The sequence below is a fragment of the Notolepis coatsorum genome (assembly GCF_963971535.1).
Source record: "Notolepis coatsorum genome assembly, chromosome: 19".
NCBI lineage: Eukaryota > Metazoa > Chordata > Actinopteri > Aulopiformes > Paralepididae > Notolepis > Notolepis coatsorum.
Window position 1 is genome coordinate 2,982,154 of NC_140183.1, and position 21,634 is coordinate 3,003,787.

General features: G+C 43.0%; 1 protein-coding gene across 1 annotated transcript in view; it reads right to left on the minus strand.

Moving 5' to 3' along the window:
- ttk (ttk protein kinase) overlaps window positions 1-18,283 on the minus strand; it is a 61,158-nt gene extending 42,875 nt beyond the window's left edge. The window contains exons 1-6 of the mRNA XM_084336913.1: window positions 18,197-18,283; window positions 15,057-15,150; window positions 9,371-9,472; window positions 5,861-6,098; window positions 1,466-1,572; window positions 1,190-1,333 (exon numbers count right to left, since the gene is read on the minus strand). Of these exons, the coding sequence (XP_084193039.1) occupies window positions 1,190-1,333; window positions 1,466-1,572; window positions 5,861-6,098; window positions 9,371-9,472; window positions 15,057-15,150 (685 nt within the window). The 5' untranslated portion in view covers window positions 18,197-18,283. The remainder of the gene's footprint in view (window positions 1-1,189; window positions 1,334-1,465; window positions 1,573-5,860; window positions 6,099-9,370; window positions 9,473-15,056; window positions 15,151-18,196) is intronic.
- Between the last annotated feature and the right edge of the window lie 3,351 nt (window positions 18,284-21,634).

Below are 21,634 nucleotides of genomic sequence, written 5' to 3' on the forward strand. Positions count from 1 at the left end.
CTGGAACTAGGCTGCTATAACAACATGACACTGGAACTAGGCTGCTATAATAACATGACACTGGAACTAGGCTGCTATAATAACATAACAGTGGAACTAGGCTGCTATAATAACATGACACTGGAACTAGGCTGCTATAATAACATAACACTGGAACTAGGCTGCTATAATAACATAACACTGGAACTAGGCTGCTATAATAACATGACACTGGAACTAGGCTGCTATAATAACATGACACTGGAACTAGGCTGCTATAATAACATAACACTGGAACTAGGCTGCTATAATAACATGACAGTGGAACTAGGCTGCTATAATAACATGACACTGGAACTAGGCTGCTATAACAACATGACACTGGAACTAGGCTGCTATAATAACATGACACTGGAACTAGGCTGCTATAATAACATGACACTGGAACTAGGCTGCTATAATAACATGACACTGGAACTAGGCTGCTATAATAACATGACACTGGAACTAGGCTGCTATAATAACATGACACTGGAACTAGGCTGCTATAATAACATAACAGTGGAACTAGGCTGCTATAATAACATGACACTGGAACTAGGCTGCTATAATAACATGACACTGGAACTAGGCTGCTATAACAACATGACACTGGAACTAGGCTGCTATAATAACATGACAGTGGAACTATAATAACATGACACTGGAACTAGGCTGCTATAACAACATGACACTGGAACTAGGCTGCTATAATAACATAACAGTGGAACTAGGCTGCTATAATAACATAACAGTGGAACTAGGCTGCTATAATAACATAACACTGGAACTAGGCTGCTATAATAACATGACACTGGAACTAGGCTGCTATAATAACATAACACTGGAACTAGGCTGCTATAATAACATAACACTGGAACTAGGCTGCTATAATAACATGACAGTGGAACTAGGCTGCTATAATAACATAACAGTGGAACTAGGCTGCTATAATAACATAACAGTGGAACTAGGCTGCTATAATAACATAACAGTGGAACTAGGCTGCTATAATAACATGACACTGGAACTAGGCTGCTATAATAACATAACAGTGGAACTAGGCTGCTATAATAACATAACACTGGAACTAGGCTGCTATAATAACATGACACTGGAACTAGGCTGCTATAATATCATGACATTGAAACTAGGCTGCATAGATACTGACCCGAGACGTTCTCTTTATCCTCAGAACAGGAGGGTTGTGCGTTTCCTGACTGAAGGCTCTGCAGGGCCACTTCCAGCAGTTCTCTGGGTTTAGCGTTCCGTTCGAGAGCCACCTGCAGGATGGAAATACCCTTCTTTGTGTTGCCTGATGAAGAGAGGAGAAAGCAGAGGGGGGGGGAAACACAGACCGATCCACCAGGCGTCAAGTCGTGTGCAATGAGAGCATGATGTTACTTCGTACACAAAAGGTCATGTTGTGCATCTCTCTCTCTAGTACCGTGAGAATGTTCAAACTGAGCGTGGGCAACGTGGACAAAGGCAAAACGCTGGCTGTGAGATCTCGCCACGTTGAAGTTGGTTTCTGCCTCGGCGACATCTTGGAGTCTAACGGAAGAAAAGGAAGAAGATTCAATATTTATCACAAAACTGACAGTTGATAACAGAAGAGACACCATGATCAGACATCTTTACTACAGCCTGCTGAGCTTCCAGCTCACCTGCCCTCCTATAATAACTATGATTCCTTAACCTCTTAACTCATTCCCTGCCAACGACGAGTATACTCTTTATTTGATCGTTATTTCTTTTATTCGCCATTTCCATTCATTATCCATCCAGGCAGCCTGTGTTACCATAGGGAATGAGTCTGAGATCGCAAAAGTCCAATACCGCCGCCTGTTGCACTTCCTTCGAGACTCTGTGTATGGGGCTGTGAGTCTATGAAATTCCTCCGGGCGGACTTTTCTACTAACGTGAACCTATGGCTTCACCCGATCGCATTGAATAGCCCTTGGGACCCCCAACTCACCACGCTGTGGTGGGTTATATCGTGGGCCAAATGATCTACCAGATACCAATCAAATAATTGGAATATTCTTTTTGGAATCCGACCGGCCACAGGTAAGGACAATTTAACGTCAATTTCAGCTCGATCGTGCAAGGATTTCATAGCCATCCCCCTGATCCGCGTATGTTGTGGTAATAACGAATGCCGTTATTGGCAATCAATTCATCAGAAACGACCCCCATGATGAAACATAATACCCATCATTCATATGCATTTGATTTTTTAACTGTAGCGTGTGTAGGGACAAAACGCCAATGGATTTGGTATAATACACATCACGGCTTATAAATAGCCTCACAGGAATTAGCCCCGAAATAACACTCATATTCACCACGGTATAAAACGGGAACGTATTGAAAGAATAGCACTGTTTTTTCAATGTGTATATAATGTGAATATCTGTCAATGACAGCAGACATCTACTCCGACACTCAGGCTTTATGCTGTGGAGCAGACAGGGAAGACCGTGTTAGACTCTGACACTCAGGCTTTATGCTGTGGAGCAGACAGGGAAGACCGTGTTAGACTCTGACACTCAGGCTTTATGCTGGGGAGCAGACAGGGAAGACCGTGTTAGACTCTGACACTCAGGCTTTATGCTGTGGAGCAGACAGGGAAGACCGTGTTAGACTCTGACACTCAGGCTTTATGCTGTGGAGCAGACAGGGAAGACCGTGTTAGACTCCGACACTCAGGCTTTATGCTGGGGAGCAGACAGGGAAGACCGTGTTAGACTCCGACACTCAGGCTTTATGCTGTGGAGCAGACAGGGAAGACCGTGTTAGACTCCGACACTCAGGCTTTATGCTGGGGAGCAGACAGGGAAGACCGTGTTAGACTCCGACACTCAGGCTTTATGCTGGGGAGCAGACAGGGAAGACCGTGTTAGACTCCGACACTCAGGCTTTATGCTGGGGAGCAGACAGGGAAGACCGTGTTAGACTCCGACACTCAGGCTTTATGCTGTGGAGCAGACAGGGAAGACCGTGTTAGACTCTGACACTCAGGCTTTATGCTGTGGAGCAGACAGGGAAGACCGTGTTAGACTCTGACACTCAGGCTTTATGCTGGGGAGCAGACAAGGAAGACCGTGTTAGACTCTGACACTCAGGCTTTATGCTGGGGAGCAGACAGGGAAGACCGTGTTAGACTCTGACACTCAGGCTTTATGCTGGGGAGCAGACAGGGAAGACCGTGTTAGACTCCGACACTCAGGCTTTATGCTGTGGAGCAGACAGGGAAGACCGTGTTAGACTCTGACACTCAGGCTTTATGCTGGGGAGCAGACAGGGAAGACCGTGTTAGACTCTGACACTCAGGCTTTATGCTGGGGAGCAGACAGGGAAGACCGTGTTAGACTCTGACACTCAGGCTTTATGCTGTGGAGCAGACAGGGAAGACCGTGTTAGACTCCGACACTCAGGCTTTATGCTGTGGAGCAGACAGGGAAGACCGTGTTAGACTCTGACACTCAGGCTTTATGCTGTGGAGCAGACAGGGAAGACCGTGTTAGACTCTGACACTCAGGCTTTATGCTGGGGAGCAGACAGGGAAGACCGTGTTAGACTCTGACACTCAGGCTTTATGCTGGGGAGCAGACAGGGAAGACCGTGTTACTCTCCATAAACAGAGCAGGCAGGGTGGTAGAGATAGGGCCACGGTCACCATCTAGAGCTGGTCGGCTAGAGACGCGTTAAAGTGTGTCAGAGGTGACAAGAGTGCCGTTGCCATGGAAGTTGTGTCACTTAGTAACGAGAGAAGGGGCGTGGCTACGGGGATGGCCACCGGTTGCTAGGGGAAAGACGTTATAGCTGTGAGTTCTTCTGGTTTGACTCAGACTAAGAAACTAAGCGTAGACGGGGAGAACTCAGGAGCTAGAGGGTGGGGGTTTTCAGACTTTTCAGAACGGTTTCCATCTTGTACAGAGTATGTTTATGAGAATAAACAATGTTCCAAGGAAAGGTATCCTGTTTCCAGTGTGTCTTTAATTCCTTTGAGACGAATGCATCAATGGGGGAAGATATCGTGTATCAGCTAGTACGATGAGAAAGAGATAAACACACCGCCGAAACTTCACGGAGCCACAGGTGACGAGGTGATTACTGGCTGATAACGAGAATCCAACAGTATGGATGGAAAAAAAAACTTTTTTGTATCTTGAACGGAAGGTTCATACTGTCAAATTACCATGATATTGTATCCATAGCTATAATATAAAATATAGATTTAGCTCTACAAACAACGTGACGCACAGTGAAAGTTTGTAATGGAAAGCTGGCGTTCCAGCCACATTCCAATGGCCGTGAATGTGTTAAGCATCACCCCAAAACAGGGCCATTTTTGTTTTTGATGACTGCATTCTTTTTTTGCAAAGCTTAGCTTTATACTTATAGCACATGCATGATGATGAGCCTGGTCTCTTTTGAAAGGTAACACTCTGAAGTTGTTAAAGCAAAAAAAATATAGAGTAACAGAGGTTTGAACACGCCGAAATAAATTGTGTGTACTCACATTTCTGTTTAGTGGTTGCCAGATTCCTGTTTTTAAGTTCCAGCATAGAGGTAGGAGCTGGAAAACACCACGGTTCCATAGCCTGAAGACTTATGTAGTACAGGTCCAAGTTTTTTTTTTTTTTTTTTTAAACGGAGCAGCCTGTCAAATGACGCTTGCCGGATATACCGTCTTGTAACTTGAGACCCAAAGCATGCAATTGGTTGAGTGTGAAAGGCGGATAGGTAAAACTATCTAATGGCACTTTTAACCTATTGCTAAACTAACGTAGTGATGATCATATACATTCTACATGCTTTTATGACATGTTAGTGATGTTAATACTTGAATAAGTTTGATTTTAAAATCGCTAATTTTTTTGCAACACTGAAAAATATTGATTTATGATCAGATGCCGTTTTGGGACCGGATCCGGTCCCCTCGGGTGGAACAGGTTAAGGTTGTTTTTTTATTTAACATTATCCAACTATCCATTATATTCAACAAATATATAGCATCAGTGGTGCACCACAAAATAACCATGTAAAGTAAAACAAATTATGTGCAGAATAGTGCAATAACAAAGGTAGTGTAGTAACAGAGGTAGCTTGACTAGCTTCACAAGTTCAGTTACATTCAGTCATAAATAATAAAATATAAAATTGGCGTAGTGCAGAATAATTCTAGACTATGAACTAGTTTAGTAAAAAAAAAAAAAATAATAATAATAATAATAATTCCCGATCTTTTCTCCCCGATTCCGATCTTCTGAAAATCACGTGATCGGCCCCGATCTCCGATCACGTGATCGGGACATCCCTACTAATAACCTCCCTGTGTGTTCAGTAGAAAGCTATCCGGCTGCAGGCTAGTCTAGCACAGCACATTATTTATAATAAAACAAATGATACTTGTGCCCTAGTGACAAGGATAAATGCTCAATAAAGTAACACAATGCCCTAGCAAAACATCTATGCTACTCAGTGGTTAAATAAAAAGATCATATGTGTAAAAATTTCACATCACCGTGGCAACCCTGGTGTTCGACATCAAGTACAAGTGTCTTAACTCACAGATTAGGTACATTTTCCAGGAAGATAAAACTATGGATTTCTTTAGACGAAAACAAAAAGGAATTTATTGTCTATTTTATTGCTAAATAATGATTAGATGGGAACTATGTGTAAAAAATGTATTTCACATTATACATTTAATTTCATGGGCTCTCAAGACTGAATTTGAATAACTTTTGGTAGCAATTTAAATGACAGGCTGGATATGAAACCAGAGTAGAGTGTCTGAAGACACAGTTACCGGTCGTCAATGGCTACTCACGCTTTCAGCTCCGCAAATCTGACCAGCATCTTGGCATAGCTCTCATTATGACAGTACTTTCTCAGTGGCAGCCTGGAGAACACTCTGGTATAAAAGTCCAGCAGCTTGGTGAGGTGGACACCATCCAAGTGGACGTCCCCTCCCCGTTCCATGTCAGTCAGATATGAGAGGCACGTTTCAGGAGAGTTCGAGCCTATGATCTGGTTGATATGGTCCGTGTTGTCTTGATCGTGACAATCTGCAACAAAAGAGGAGAAGATGTCAGGACCGTTTCAAGGAGTTGACCGATTGAAAAACGGCAATAACATTAGTGTTATTGAACATTCAAGAACAGTTGTTTCTCAGCTTTTTTTTTGCATAAAAAAAAGGACAGAGTACAAAACAGTCAGGTAATCATTGGAATCATTAGCAAAGATGGATCAAATTTAAAGAAACACCAACATTATGGGAAAAGCACTTACCGTACTTTTCGCACTATAAGCCGCACCTGACTATAAGCCGCAGCAGCTAAATTGAATGATGTGTACATATATAAGCCGCACTGGACTATAAGCCGCAGGTGTTTTAATGTTTAATTTCCATATGTAATTAGCTTTGGGACACAATACTGTCGGACAAATAACAAGCATTAACTCATTTACAAGTTGTATTAAGTTTAGCAAATAAGGGAACAGATAAATAACATTTCAATGCAGTCAAAAAAGCAATATTTAGATGTTTACATTTTCGAGTTTGGTCACGTCGAGTCACATAAGCCGCGCCGTTATATAAGCCGCAGGGTCAAAAAATGGGGAAAAAAGCCGCGGCTTATAGTCCGAAAAGTACGGTAGTCTTCTTCAGAGTTAAGACAAGAAGATTCATTTAACCTTTAGATCCTCCGAGACTATCGAGGGTGGACCCTGATTTTCAATAATCCAGAGATTACTTGCCCACCGCCCCCACAGGTTATGCTTTATTATTATTTTCTTTAATATATAGAAATAAAACCCATTTGGTCAAATGTCCCATATCAGTGCCTGCTTCCATCAATAAAAACATCTTAATTTGTAAAATACTAATCTTGTCATCACTACAGAACAGACATTATAAACTAAACCACTAAACCCCCACGACAGGCGGCTACGGCTGCCCAAGACATTAAAGTCCCGCCATAAACTAAGTTTCTTCCCCTCAGCAGCTAGCCTGGTAAACGAGTCAGGTGTCCCCCTGCTCCCCCCCCCCTATGGCGAGCTGCTAGGGCAGGACTTCTGGACTTGAACTTTGTGCTGCACTGTTTCCATGTCCCCAACCACTGCACTTTTACTGTCTTATTGTTGTCTCACTGTCCTGTCCTGTCTGGCACTTTACTTTATTTATAATAATTTATTTACTGTTGGGCGGCTAGGTGGTGTAGTGGTCAAAGGCACTCGCCACCAGTGTGGAGACGCTAGGATTCGCGTGTTCGAATCCAGCTCTCCACATTGTTTTTCAGTTTGGCTGGTCGTCCGCAGTAATACACATTGGCCGTATTACGGGGAGGGAAAACTGAAGGGTGGGGATCGAACGTTGTGAACAAGCGACTCCTACAAGTCGGTTGGTGCGCCTGCGCAGTAGAATCAGGAAGTGTCGGGGGCAGCGTGAGCCTCCCACGCGTTACTCCTCGACACTGAGAGGTCGAGCTGCGCAGGTGAAAAGATGCGACTGCTGTTACCTCAAGTACCGGAGGGGACTTGTGCTATGTATGACTTAGTCCACATTGCAGCCGGCTTGTGGGAGGCAAGAAACAGCGTTCGTGACAGGGGAGGGTTGAATTGGATGATACGAAATTGGGATGGGAGAAAATATAGAAAAATGGGAGAAAAAGTGGATCAAAAAAAAAAAAAATTTATTTACTGTTGTATTGTTCTCAATTGTGAAAAAAAATAAAAGCATGCACTGTAAACGTCAAATCACGTTCCATTTGTTTAGAGCCATATGAAATCCGCGTTCACGGAATCGCGGACGGAATCGCGGAATTAACCAATAAAAATGGAATCAACTGCAAAACGTGGAATATTGCAGAATTTGGCCTAATCTGGACTGAAATTTCGTTTTTGGGTGGAACGTTTGGTGCACACGCGACCGGGGAGGCGGGGACTTTACAGCGTGTTACACACAACACAGCCGCGGTGCTCAAGCGTCTGGCTGCTTCAGTGTTAACATCGTCAAGAAGCTAAACAATTCCACAATAAGCCCTCAATTCAGAGCAGAACAGTATCCTAATGACTTTTATGCCTCCGGTGATAAGGTGTTTTGCTAATTCTGTCAACGTTCCGTGGACTGGACCCGCAAAAACACTAATTCACTATTGTGATTAAATAGCTATAACGTTAGGACGTTTAGCTTCTAGCTAAATCTAGTGCACCCATCCATTTGTTTAATGCAAACGATTGTCATTATACACTGCCCTTTATAAACTAAATACACTTAAATAGCTATGTAACGTTATAGGACTATCTATGGAAATGATAGCTTCTAGAAGTTCTAGCTAAATCTGGTGCACCCATCCATTTGTTTAATGCAAACGATTGTCATTATACACTGCCCTTTATAATCTAAATAAACTTAAATAGCTATGAAACGTTACAGTACATAGGACTATAGATGGAAATGATAGCTTCTTGCTAAATCTAGTGCACCCATCCATTTGTTTAATGCAAACGATTGCCATTATACACTGTCCTTTATAAACGAAATAAACTAAACTAAAGGTGCCTAAATTATGCATTACTATATTTCATCACAATATAATAGATATAGCTAGGTTACTGACATTGTCATTGTGATAATGTCAGTAGTAGCTAGCTGTATCTATTGTTTACACTTGAAATATGTATTTTTATTTTGTCACAATATTAATTGAAAAATATTGTGTAAAATTGAACTGTATTTCTGAGTTGCAGCACTTAAAAACATTAAATGGACTGTTACATCTTAGTCAATTGTGGACATTTATTCATTCCCACTTATTAGACACTATTTCTGATGGTAAAATGAGCATAAAAGGCAAAATACAGAATTCTGAAATATTAAAACGGAAAAAAATGGAATTTGGAAAATAATAAAACGGATTTCATATGGCTCTACATTTGTTCTGCAAAATGGTGAATAAAGTAATCTGAATCCGAGTCAAACGCGAGACCTGTGGGCCAAATGCAGCCCATCTGGCATGTTTAGCCGGCCCCCAGACTGAATTCACTTATCAATTAATTTTGGCCATCTGCCTCTTCTAGGTGCGATTAAACTGGCCTGTGATGGAAATCAAGCGCACCTGTGTCTCCCTTTTCAAAGCTCGTCATCCATTTTCACTTCACTCAAGATGTGGTATTATTTGGTTGCATGCAATTCTACTGATTGCCAATTCATTTCATCATACCTACTCTGAAATCAAATTTCACGAGCAATCAAATGAGCGGCACAGGAATAAAAAATCAACGGCAGGGGGCGGGACGGGATTACATTTGGAATTTCTATAAATATGTAAATTTTTACCTGTGAGATGTGTGATCTTTTCGTGATTCTGAACAGAACCAGAGAGATTCCCATTTATCTCAGCCGGAACGCCGTCTCTGCTCATGTCTCCATCCAGGGTTCCTGCAGGTTTCAACAAGTTACATTTACGACTTTTTAAAACAATTTTGAATAGAATTTAAGACCCGTTTCACGGCCATACGTGCAAGGTAAAAACATTTTAATAAAAAAGTATGAAGGAGAATGATATTGGTTAAAAAATAAATAAAGGAGAATGGTATTGGTAGTCACTGGTTGCATTTTTTTTCAAGGTTGTTTATAAAGTGTAGTTGCTTATTTTGGCTTGCTTCCGTATGTAGACTATGTTCCATACAGTACACTTTGCCCCCTTCAGAGGCCACTTGCACCCACTTTGCACCCTTCAGAGGCCAGTCCTGTTAAGAGCCAGACAAGCATGTTTGTGTGCTTATTCTCTGGGTGAATAGCCATTACTGCAGTCTACACTTTGATGTCTTTTGGACCAATATGATTTGAGAAAAGTGGGGGAATGTACCTCCTCCATTCTCTCCACTATACTCTCTGCAAATGTGAACCACTTAACCTTTAACCTCTGAAATTTCCCCGTGAGGGATTAATAAAAGATATCCTTATCCTTTTTTATTGTTTTTAGTTGTCGACTGCCAACGTGAATCACAGCTAAAGCTATCTGACTATTTATTTACAGGACTTGAGTGATTGCGGCATCATGTGTTTTCCTACGTACAAATTGTTTTGACTTAAATATACATGTAATGAAGGGCGGCTAGGTGGTGTAGTGGGCAAGGCACTCGCCACCAATGTGGAGACGCTGGGTTCGCGTGTTCGAATCCAGCTCTCCACATTGTTTTCAATTTGGCTGGTCGTCCGTACTAATACAATTGGCAGTATTAGAGGGTGGGAAACTGATGGGTGGGGATCGGGCGTTGTGGACAGCGACTCCTACAGGTCGGTTGGTGCGCCTGCGCAGTAGAATCAGGAAGTGTCGGGGGCAGCGTGAGCCTCCCACGCGTTACTCCTCGCCACTGAGAGATGGAGCTGCGCAGGTGAAAAGATGCGACTGCTGTTACCTCAAGTACCGGAGGGGACTTGTGCTATGTATGACTTAGTCCACATTGCAGCCGGCTTGTGGGAGGCAAGAAACAGCGTTCGTGACAGGGGAGGGTTGAATTGGATGATACAAAATTGGGATGGGAGAAAAATATAGAAAAATGGGAGAAAAAGTGGATCAAAAAAAAATATACATGTAATGACTGAAAGTTACAGTATTGGTTGCAAATGCAAAACAAAAAGATATGCATTTATTATATTTATATAAATTGATCAAGTGGCCCCTCTCATATTGTGGTAGGTAAGGTCGCTTTATGGCTTGCTTCTATAGATTTTAGGGTGTAACGATTCAACCTCACAACGATTCGATTACGATTCTTCAGGCAACGATTCAATGCATCATGAAATCTCTTCATTTGACCACGATTCGATTCGATACATTTTCTATCAATTAATTCCCCAAAAAAAATTGAATACACAAATGTGGCTGGGGGAACTGATTCACTCAGCATGAATGGACTATAGGTAAATAAAAACATTTTAAAAATATATAATAATTTTTTTAATTTCGATTATAATCGATTAACATTCAAATCAATGCATCGAATAGAACACATTAGAATCTATGCATTTCGATTAATCAATGCATCGTATTCGTTACACCCCTAATTAGGGGTGGGGGGGGGGAATCGATACGTGGTAGTATCGCGATACTTTGCGTGGCGATACTGTATCGATACAGGGAAGCCAAGTATCGATATTTAATTATTCATAAAAAAATATATATATATATATATTTTTTTTTGTATAAGGAAGTTGCATTGTTCATTTCAATACCTGTAATAGTACAGTAGTCCACACACACACGTGTGCATTCAGTTAAGTTGGAATATGTAATACAAACAGTTCAGTTTGTCAGGTACATGCAACACAGATTACAGTGTTTGTTGACATCCGTCTGCTTGAGAAAATACCATGTTCTGCAATAAAAATGATTGAAGTGAGATGTAGGCTTGGGCGGTATGACGGTATACCAGGGTATTTCGAGATCCCACCGGTATGATTCTCAATACCGTGACGTCACAGACTGCTATTACACTGACACTGAGTTGATTATAGTGCACAGCACGCACCAGCAGAGGGTTACGTGGCTATCGTTCTGGCCCAGGACTGGGAGCTAACGTTATAGTAGTACCTGGATGGTGCCAACTAACTGGCTACCGTCCCGGGAGCTCACGTTGATACCTGGATGGTGCTAAGGCCTAACTAAATTAATAGTTGGTTTCCGGTTGCCGACCGACCCTGCCGATTTAGGTGCGACCCAATATATTTTATGAGTTTTTAAAACAAATTAGTAAAAAAAATAAAAAAAAATAAATAAAATTTGAATAAAGTTTCATAGTATTATGGATATTAAACATGCTGGCAGAGTACATGCATCCATGTTGTTGTGAACATTTTAATTAAATAAAGAAATTCCCTATCCATAGTCGCCGTGGGAAAGAATAAAATAAAAAAATAAATTCCCTACCTACCCATGGCCAAACTGACAACCAACAGGAAACCAACAATATATTTTACTTTGCCTAACTAACTAGCTACCGTCCCGGGAGCTCACGTTGATACCTGGATGGTGCTAACTAACTAGCTACCGTCCCGGGAGCTCACGTTGATACCTGGATGGTGCTAACTAACTAGCTACCGTCCGGGGAGCTCACGTTGATACCTGGATGGTGCTAACTAACTAGCTAACAGTCCTGGGAGCTCACGTTGATACCTGGATGGTGCTAACTAACTAGCTACCGTCCCAGGAGCTTACGTTGATACCTGGATGGTGCTAACTAACTAGCTACCGTCCCGGGAGCTCACGTTGATACCTGGATGGTGCGGGGTAACTGGCTACCGTCCCGGGAGCTCACGTTGATACCTGGATGGTGCTAACTAACTAGCTACTGTCCCGGGAGCTCACGTTGATACCTGGATGGTGCTAACTAACTAGCTACAGTCCCGGGAGCTCACGTTGATACCTGGATGGTGCGGGGTAACTGGCTACCGTCCCGGGAGCTCACGTTGATACCTGGATGGTGCTAACTAACTAGCTACCGTCCCGGGAGCTCACGTTGATACCTGGATGGCGCTAACTAACTAGCTACCGTCCCGGGAGCTCACGTTGTTACCTGGATGGCGCTAACCAACTAGCTACCGTCCCGGGAGCTCACGTTGATACCTGGATGGTGCTAACTAACTAGCTACCGTCCCGGGAGCTCACGTTGATACCTGGATGGTGCTAACTAACTAGCTACCGTCCCGGGAGCTCACGTTGATACCTGGATGGTGCTAACTAACTAGCTACCGTCCCGGAAGCTCACGTTGATACCTGGATGGTGCTAACTAACTAGCTACTGTCCCGGGAGCTCACTTTGATACCTGGATGGTGCTAACTAACTAGCTACGGTCCCGGGAGCTCACGTTGATACCTGGATGGTGCTAACTAACTAGCTACCGTCCCGGGAGCTCACGTCGATACCTGGATGGTGCTAACTAACTAGCTACCGTCCCGGGAGCTCACGTTGATACCTGGATGGTGCCAACTAACTAGCTACCGTCCCGGGAGCTCACGTCGATACCTGGATGGTGCGGGGTAACTGGCTACCGTCCCGGGAGCTCACGTTGATACCTGGATGGTGCTAACTAACTAGCTACTGTCCCGGGAGCTCACGTTGACACCTGGATGGTGCTAACTAACTAGCTACCGTCCCGGGAGCTCACGCTGATACCTGGATGGTGCTAGCTAACTAGCTACCGTCCCGGGAGCTCACGTTGATACCTGGATGGTGCTAACTAACTGGCTACCGTCCCGGGAGCTCACGTTGATACCTGGATGGTGCTAACTAACTAGCTACCATCCCGGGAGCTCACGTTGATACCTGGATGGTTCTAACTAACTAGCTACCGTCCCGGGAGCTCACGTTGATACCTGGATGGTGCTAACTAACTGGCTACCGTCCCGGGAGCTCACGTTGATACCTGGATGGTGCTAACTAACTAGCTACCGTCCCAGGAGCTCACGTTGATACCTGGATGGTGCTAACTAACTAGCTACCGTTCCGGGAGCTCACATTGATACCTACTAACTGGCTACCGTTCTGTGATTTGTTTACTTCGAGGTTGAAGAAAGTGCACTTTCAGGTTGAAAGAACGGCCCTAATCTCAACGTAGGGCTGGGCGATATGGCCAAAAACGTTATCGCGATAAAATTATTTTCATATAACTCGATATCGATAATTATCGTCGATATAATGTCTGTCAAGTTTAATTAACTTCTTATGCCCGGCGGCGATGGACGGGCTATTAATAGCATAGATATATATAATAGACTTGTTTTGCTGCTGCGAATGTTGATGTCGTCATCAGTCCGCGCACGTTAGCAGTTAGCCGACAAGCGGAGTATCTCATGACAATATACTAGATATTACCCTAAAATACTCTCTTCCGCCCCAATATATTGAAACGACGTCCACTGTATACCCCACACTACTATAAACGTGGCCTCAGAATTCACGCAACACACATACTCGGCACGTAAATATATAAAATAGTGCCGTGCAAGCTAGTTATCCTAGCCAGCCTGTTGTTTCTAAGCGGAGTATCTCATGACAAATGTACTAGATATTACCCTAAAATACTCTCTTCCGCCCCAATATATTGAAACGACGTCCACTGTATACCCCACACTACTATAAACGTGGCCTCAGAATTCACGCAACACACATACTCTGCACGTAAATATATAAAATCGCGCCGTGCAAGCTAGTTATCCTAGCCAGCCTTGTTTACTACTAGAGTCCTACCTCTCTACCCAGAGGTGCACCGCGGGTCTCCTTCACTGTCGGCCATCTCCTTCACTGATTGGTTGTTAGTGCGTGTGCTGATATCCAAGCTTGGAAAATCAATATATCGAAACTTTGCAACCACGTTTCATGTTTATTTCGAGGAAATAATTTATTGCGATAGTTATCGTTATCGTTTTATCGCCCAGCCCTATCTCAACGTGTTTCAATATAAGTGTTATGTATGGTGATAACAAGTATATTGTTAGCTCCGCCCCCCCCCCCCCCCCCGCTGATGAAAATGAAAGTCATACAGTCATATACCGTATACAGGGGTATTATGTCAGCAAGGTATGACGGTATGAAAAAAATTATACCGCCCAAGCCTAGTGAGATGAACAGACTGAACTTTATTTGATTAGATAAAACATGTTGACAAAGTTTTACTTTGCAGTTGAAAAAAGGTAATGAAAATAAAAATTATTCACAATACTCAACGTATCGTGATATATTTAGTATTGCGATACTATCGTATCGTGACGCAAGTATCGCGATAGTATCGTATCGTGAGGTCTCTGGCGATTCCCACCCCTACCCCTAATAGATTTGGTTGATAGTTTCTCTCACGAGATCTGGCAACTTCGGCAGAGAAGGTCTCCCTCTCCAGGGGAAGAATGTGAAAAATATGCTCTGATGACTGTTCTGCACTAATAATCTGTATAGTCAAAGTCATGCCTCCAAGAGGAGTTAACCATAAAAAGCACATGTTTGAGTGGACAGGATTGTGTTACCTTCGTTGAAATTTCTTCTCATCTTGTTGAGCGTTTGTTGAAGCATTGCAAACTTCTGCTCTCTGTCGGAGAGAGAGTGCTCCTCTTCCTCCATCTGACGTGAGGGATAGTTGACGTTAGACTGACGGGTCATCTAATTGATTGATTGAAAACTTTATTAACAGATTGCAGAATGGGCACAATACAGTACGACTCAACAAACAATTGTTAAGGGGATGCAGACCAGAAAAATACATTGTCTTGTTTACATCAGGGTCCCCCATTTTCAATTCACCTAGACATTTATGACATACGCGCTTTGCACCACCAGGACAGCCGCAGCCACAAAATGAGGTCATTAATTGAGTTGTATTTTTTAAATGATAAGGATGTTTAATAACCTTTTTCATCATAAAAGTTCAGTGCCCCCAAAATACAAAAAAAGTCCCTGCAAAAATCAATTAAGGGGGGCAAAAAAGCCCTGGAATTTTTTTTAACCCTCAGGGACTACAGCCCCCTCAGCATCGAGGGGGCACCAGTCGAGAGAGTGAACAGTTTTACTTTTAAGTACCTCGGAGTCCACATACGAGGACTTGACATGGACAACACACATTGACAGTGTAGTCAAGAAGGCACGGCAACGCCTCTACTTAGGTGCCTAAGGAAGTTCAAAGTGAGTCAGAAGATCCTTAAGAACTTCTACTCATGCACAATAGAGAGCATCCTGACTGGCAATATCACCTCCTCCTGGTTTGGGAATAGCACTGCACAAGACCGTAGCAGACTACAGAGAGTGGCCCGTTCAGCCGAACACACAATTGGAGGGGGGCTTCCCACTCTTAAAGACATTTACAACAAGCGTTGCATGGGTAAGGCTAAGAGAATAATCAAAGACTCTAGCCACCCAAACAACTGCCTCTTTGAACTGCTGCGGTCAGGCAAGCGATACCGGAGTCTCATGGCAAGCAGAGACTCAGAAGGAGCTTCTATCCCCAGGCCATCAGGATGCTCAACGACAATAACACTATGTAACAAACCACCAAATACACTCACAGCACACACATCCACATGCTCACTTTAAATAAACAACTTTCGCCGGCGTCGACTAAAGACGCACTTCTTCAACCATTATCTGAAATTGAAAAAATTTAAAAAGGAAAAAAATCTAACCCTAACTAAGTACTGTCATGCACTTGTCCTAATAAACTAACCTACACTCACTGTAGCACTCAACACTTTGATGAACATTGTTACTCAGCTGAGAGTTGTGCCCTTCCTGATGACTTGTCGTACAGAACTTGTAAGTCGCTTTGGATAAAAGCATCAGCTAAATGACTAAATGTAAATGTAACAACTCACTGTAGCACCCACTTTATATTTATTGGTAAAGAGATTTGCACTACAACTCATACCTCAGCATTGCACCTTACCCTACGTTGTACCTCATCCCATTTATGCATTGTACTGTATATTGTATTGTAACTCAGTTACTCATTTTTCTACTCTGTATTATGTATATTGAATACTTTTACACATTTGTTTACACTTGTTACGTACTCTTGACTTCTATTTTATACTTATCTATTTTATTTGGTATCTAGCACACTCAGGAGCAGAACAGAAAAAAGCATTCCATATAAAAGTATTCTGTATTTTTGTATGACAACTAATAAAGAAACTTGAACTTGTTGTGATGTTTGTAGTCTTAGTTTGATTGATTGATGACTTTATTTAACAGATTGCAGAATGGGTACAATACAGTACGGCTCAATACAAACAATTGTTAAGGGGATGCAGAGAGACCAGAGAAAGACTTTCGTCTTGTTTACATGATCAGGGTCCCCCATTCTGCAATCTGTTAAATAAAATGTTCAATCAAGCAATCAATCAGGTTGTTTGGTTTCACCTTCTGACGACTGAAGACTGGCAGGAGCACTCATTCAAGGGTACTACGACTATGCTTGCACCTCATGGTACCAAAGCACCTCAAAGACGCTAAAAACAAAATTACAAACATCTCAAAACAAACTGGTCAGACTACTGCTTGACCTTACTCCTAGAACCCACCTCACCCCTGCCCACTTTGACAACCTAGGATGGCTTAGAGTAGACGACAGAGTACAGCAACTTGCAATGGGCCTAGTCTACAAGATACACTATACGACTAAGGTACCCATGTACATGTCAAAATACTTCCCAAAGGTCAGTGAATACCACGACCACAACACCAGAGGGAGCTCCACAAATCATGTTAAACCCAGATTCGGCTCAAACAAGGGACTAAACACGTTTCGCAAGTATGCCACATCAATGTGGAACGCCCTACCCAAAGCTGTAAAGGAATGTGAATCACTAACCACTTTCAAAACCACTCTCAAATTCGAAACTGGCCCCTGTAAATGTCCTAACACAACCCCCTCCAATGTACAGTAAATGACCAAGTATGGTCTTGTCAATATTCCAATGTACAGTTTTGGTTGTACAGTGTCCCCCACCCACCCACCCTACCAAACCTCCCTCAATGTACAGTTTCTACGTCAAATGTATATACTCTCTTTTCTGGACTCTTCTTGTATCACAAACAGTACTGTATTTGCAAATCAATGTATAGATGTAGCAGTACTGTCTATCTGTATGTCGTGTATGTCATGTTATGATGAATTGAAAATGGGGGACCCTGATGTAAACAAGACGAAAGTCTTTCTCTGGTCTGCATCCCCTTAACAATTGTGTGTATTGAGCCGTAGTGTACTGTAGCCATTCTGCAATCTGTTAATAAAGTTTTCAATCAATCACAAACACAATCATGCGCGACAGACTGGGCTCCCATCATATAGGAAGAACCAAATCAAATGATTAGTAACGAATGCTAGTTAGCAGCTAGCTCATACCATAACCAAACCATAATACATTACAACCAGGCCAACATTAGTAACTTCAACATAATAACACAATAATATACAGATGTCTTATTGTCGGCTGTTTGTTGTTGTTAGCATCGTCTGTTAGCAGCTAACTGTTAGCACCGTTAGATATCCAGCTAACGTTAGCTAGCTTACCAGTCACTCGCAACGTCTGAAAATCTAAAGTTGGACGAATCTAAACGGAAGAAAACGCAATAATAAACTATATTTCAACTCGCACTGATAGACAAAACTCACGGTGTTGATGTTTTTCAGATACTCCAACGTTCGTGTTTATTGTGGGACGACAGTCAAGTCAACTGACTCAGACTGCGGCACTTTTTCAAACCAGCCACTCTCACAGAGCTGCGGTCCGATTGGATGATTTGTACCACGTGACAGGGGCGTCACACGTGATGGGTGCGTTCGAGGACAGATATCTATGTTCGAGGACCCTTTTCAAGAGTAGGGTCGAGCTGCAACCTCGGAGCCTCGAGGTCCAGATTGGTACTTCCGCCCTGTGACAGGGCTATGCGGAAGTATCTCGAAGTACGTCTGACGTAATAGTCCTGTGGCAGGGCTATGCGGAAGTATCTCGAAGTACGTCTGACGTTTCTCTACGTTTAGCGAACATTAAACGTTGTATTCATAAAATAATATAAAATCAGCAGCATGGGGAGGGCCGGGGGGAGGGGAGGTACAGGTAGTAGAAGACATAGAGGTACAGTTCACATAATTATAGTACAGTGGAGAAGTAAAAATAGAATAAAAAGGCAGTGTAAACAATATACAATATTATTAACTCTAATAAGCCGTGGGTCTGCATTGTATAGAGCGGATCCCCCGGCCGTATTCAAGCGCTGGAGCGCTTTGCGATGGATCAAACTGTATTAATATAGTAGTTGGCTAGTTGCGCGCTTCTGGCCACCTCCCGCAGTGCGCGCATACACACATACTGTCTGTAGCTATACAGTACGTGCAAAATTAATTGTCAAGATCCAATCGCACAGGTTGCCTCATCTCATCTGGCTCTGCAAATAGATCTAGAGTCTGAATATCATATATACTGTAGCCTGCTGATGATCTCTCTCGAGTCAAATCCATTCTGAGAACGGAATGCAGTGCCCGCGACGAGGGTCTTGATTGATTGATTGATTGATTGATTGATTGAAAATTGTATTAACAGATCATGCTGGACCTACAAAAGGCCTTTGACACTGTCAATCACTCCATTCTTGATTGAACATTTTATTAACAGATTGCAGAATGGGTACAGTACAGCTCAATACACACAATTGTTAAGGGGATGCAGACCAGAGAAATACTTTTGTCTTGTTTACATCAGGGTCCCCCATTTTCAATTCATCATAACATATGACATACACGACATACAGATAGACAGTACTGCTACATCTATACATTTATGACATACCAGATTTGCAAATACAGTATTGTTTGTGATGAATGAATGAATGAATGAAAACTTTATTTAACAGATTGCAGAATGGGTACAATACAGTACGGCTCAATACATACAATTGTTAAGGGGATGCAGACCTGAGAAAGACGTTTGTCTTGTTTCCATCAGGGTCCCCCATTTTCAATTCATATAGACATATATGACATACATGACATACAGATAGTCAGTACTGCTACATCTATACATTTATGACATACCAGATTTGCAAATACAGTACTGTTTGTGATACAGAAGGAGTCAAGAAAAGGGAGTATATACATTTGACGTAGAAAACTGTACATTGGAGGAGGTTGGGTGGGGGGGGTTGGGTACATTGGGATATTGTCAACCATACTGGGTAATTTACATTGGAGGTGGTTGGAGGGGGGGGCCGGGGGGCACACTGTATAAACAAGTAACACTGTACATTGAGGGGGGGGGGGGGGGAGACACTGTACAAACAAACACAATTGTACATTGAACTATTGACAAAACCATACTAGGTAAATGACTGTACATTGGAGGGGGTTGGGTTAGGATATTTACAGGGGCCAGTGTTGAATTGCAGTCTCCCGTAGGTGTCCCTTGAGAGAGGTTTTGAAAGTGGGTAGTGATCCACATTCCTTTACAGCTTTGGGTAGGGCGTTCCACATTGATGTGGCATAATTGCGAAACGTGTTTAGTCCCTTATTTGAGCCGAATCTGGGTTTAACATGATTTGTGGAGCTCCCTCTGGTGTTGTGATCGTGGTATTCACTGACCTTTGGGAAGTATTTTGACATGTACATGGGTACCTTGGTCGTGTAGTGTATCTTGTAGACCAGGCCCATTGCAAGTTGTTGTACTCTGTCGTCTACTCTAAGCCATCCTAGGTTGTCAAAGTGGGCAGGGGTGAGGTGGGTTCTAGGAGTAAGGTCAAGCAGTAGTCTGACCAGTTTGTTTTGAGATGTTTGTAATTTTGTTTTTAGCGCCTTTGAGGTGCTTTGGTACCATGAGGTGCAAGCATAGTCGTAGTACCCCTGAATGAGTGCTCCTGCCAGAGTCTTCAGGGTGTTCTTGTTTACCAGAGAGGAGATCCGGTACAAGAATCGAGTTCGTTGGTTGACTTTTTTTATTACATTGGATGCCATTTTGTCACAGGAGAGATTAGCCTCTAGGATGGAACCCAGGTAGGTAATTTCATCTTTCCTTGTGACAATATTGTCACCCACTGTAACTGAGAAGCCGTCGGTCTTGCTGAGTTTGTTATTTGAACCGAAGAGAATGGACTCTGTTTTGCCCATGTGTAATGATAGTTTGTTATCAGCGAGCCATATGCAGATTCTGCCTAGTTCCGAGCTGAGGGTTTTTTCAACCTGTAACTTGTTCTTGTCAGAGACCAGCAGGGCTGAGTCGTCCGCAAACAGGAACAAGTTGCAGTCACAAGCTGACGACATGTCATTTGCATAAATTAGGAACAGTAGCGGTCCTAGTATGCTTCCTTGGGGAACACCACAGCTCACTGTGAGGGGGGGGATAGGGTACCGTTTACCTCCACCATCTGTTCCCTCCCCTCAAGGTAGGATTGCATCCAGCTCACTGATAGACTATCAAAACCAATTGCTTTTAGCTTGTCAATCAGAATGGAGTGATTGACCGTGTCAAAGGCCTTTTGTAGGTCCAGCATGACCATGCCGCAGTATTTGCCTGCGTCCACCTCTTGTTTGATGTGGTCATTCAAATAGAGAAGGCATGTGTCAGTGGAGTGGGATGTTCTGAAGCCAGATTGGAATTCGTAGATTAGATTTTTTTCCGCTAGGTACTTTTCGACCTGTTCGTAGACTATTTTTTCCATGACTTTCGAGATGGAGGTGAGAATAGAAACAGGGCGGTAGTTGCCTGGGTCTAATTTGCTGCCCTTTTTGTGCAGAGGGGTCACCCTCGCAATTTTGAAGTCCTTGGGGACGTGTCCCTGTTTTATGGAGAGGTTTATTATGTGTGTGATGATTGGTGTGATGGCGGCTGCTGAGTCTCTGAGGAATTTGGAGGGGATGTTGTCATGGCCAGTGGCCTTGTTAGGTTGGAGGGCGCTCAGTTTATTGAGTTTATTGAGTACCTCATCTGTTGTTACCATTTCCAGCTTGAAGTCGTCCTTGATACAAAAAGAGTCCAGAAAAGAGAGTATATACATTTGACGTAGAAACTGTACATTGGAGGTGGTTGGGGGGGGGGGGGGGGGGGGTCGGGTAGGAGGGGTG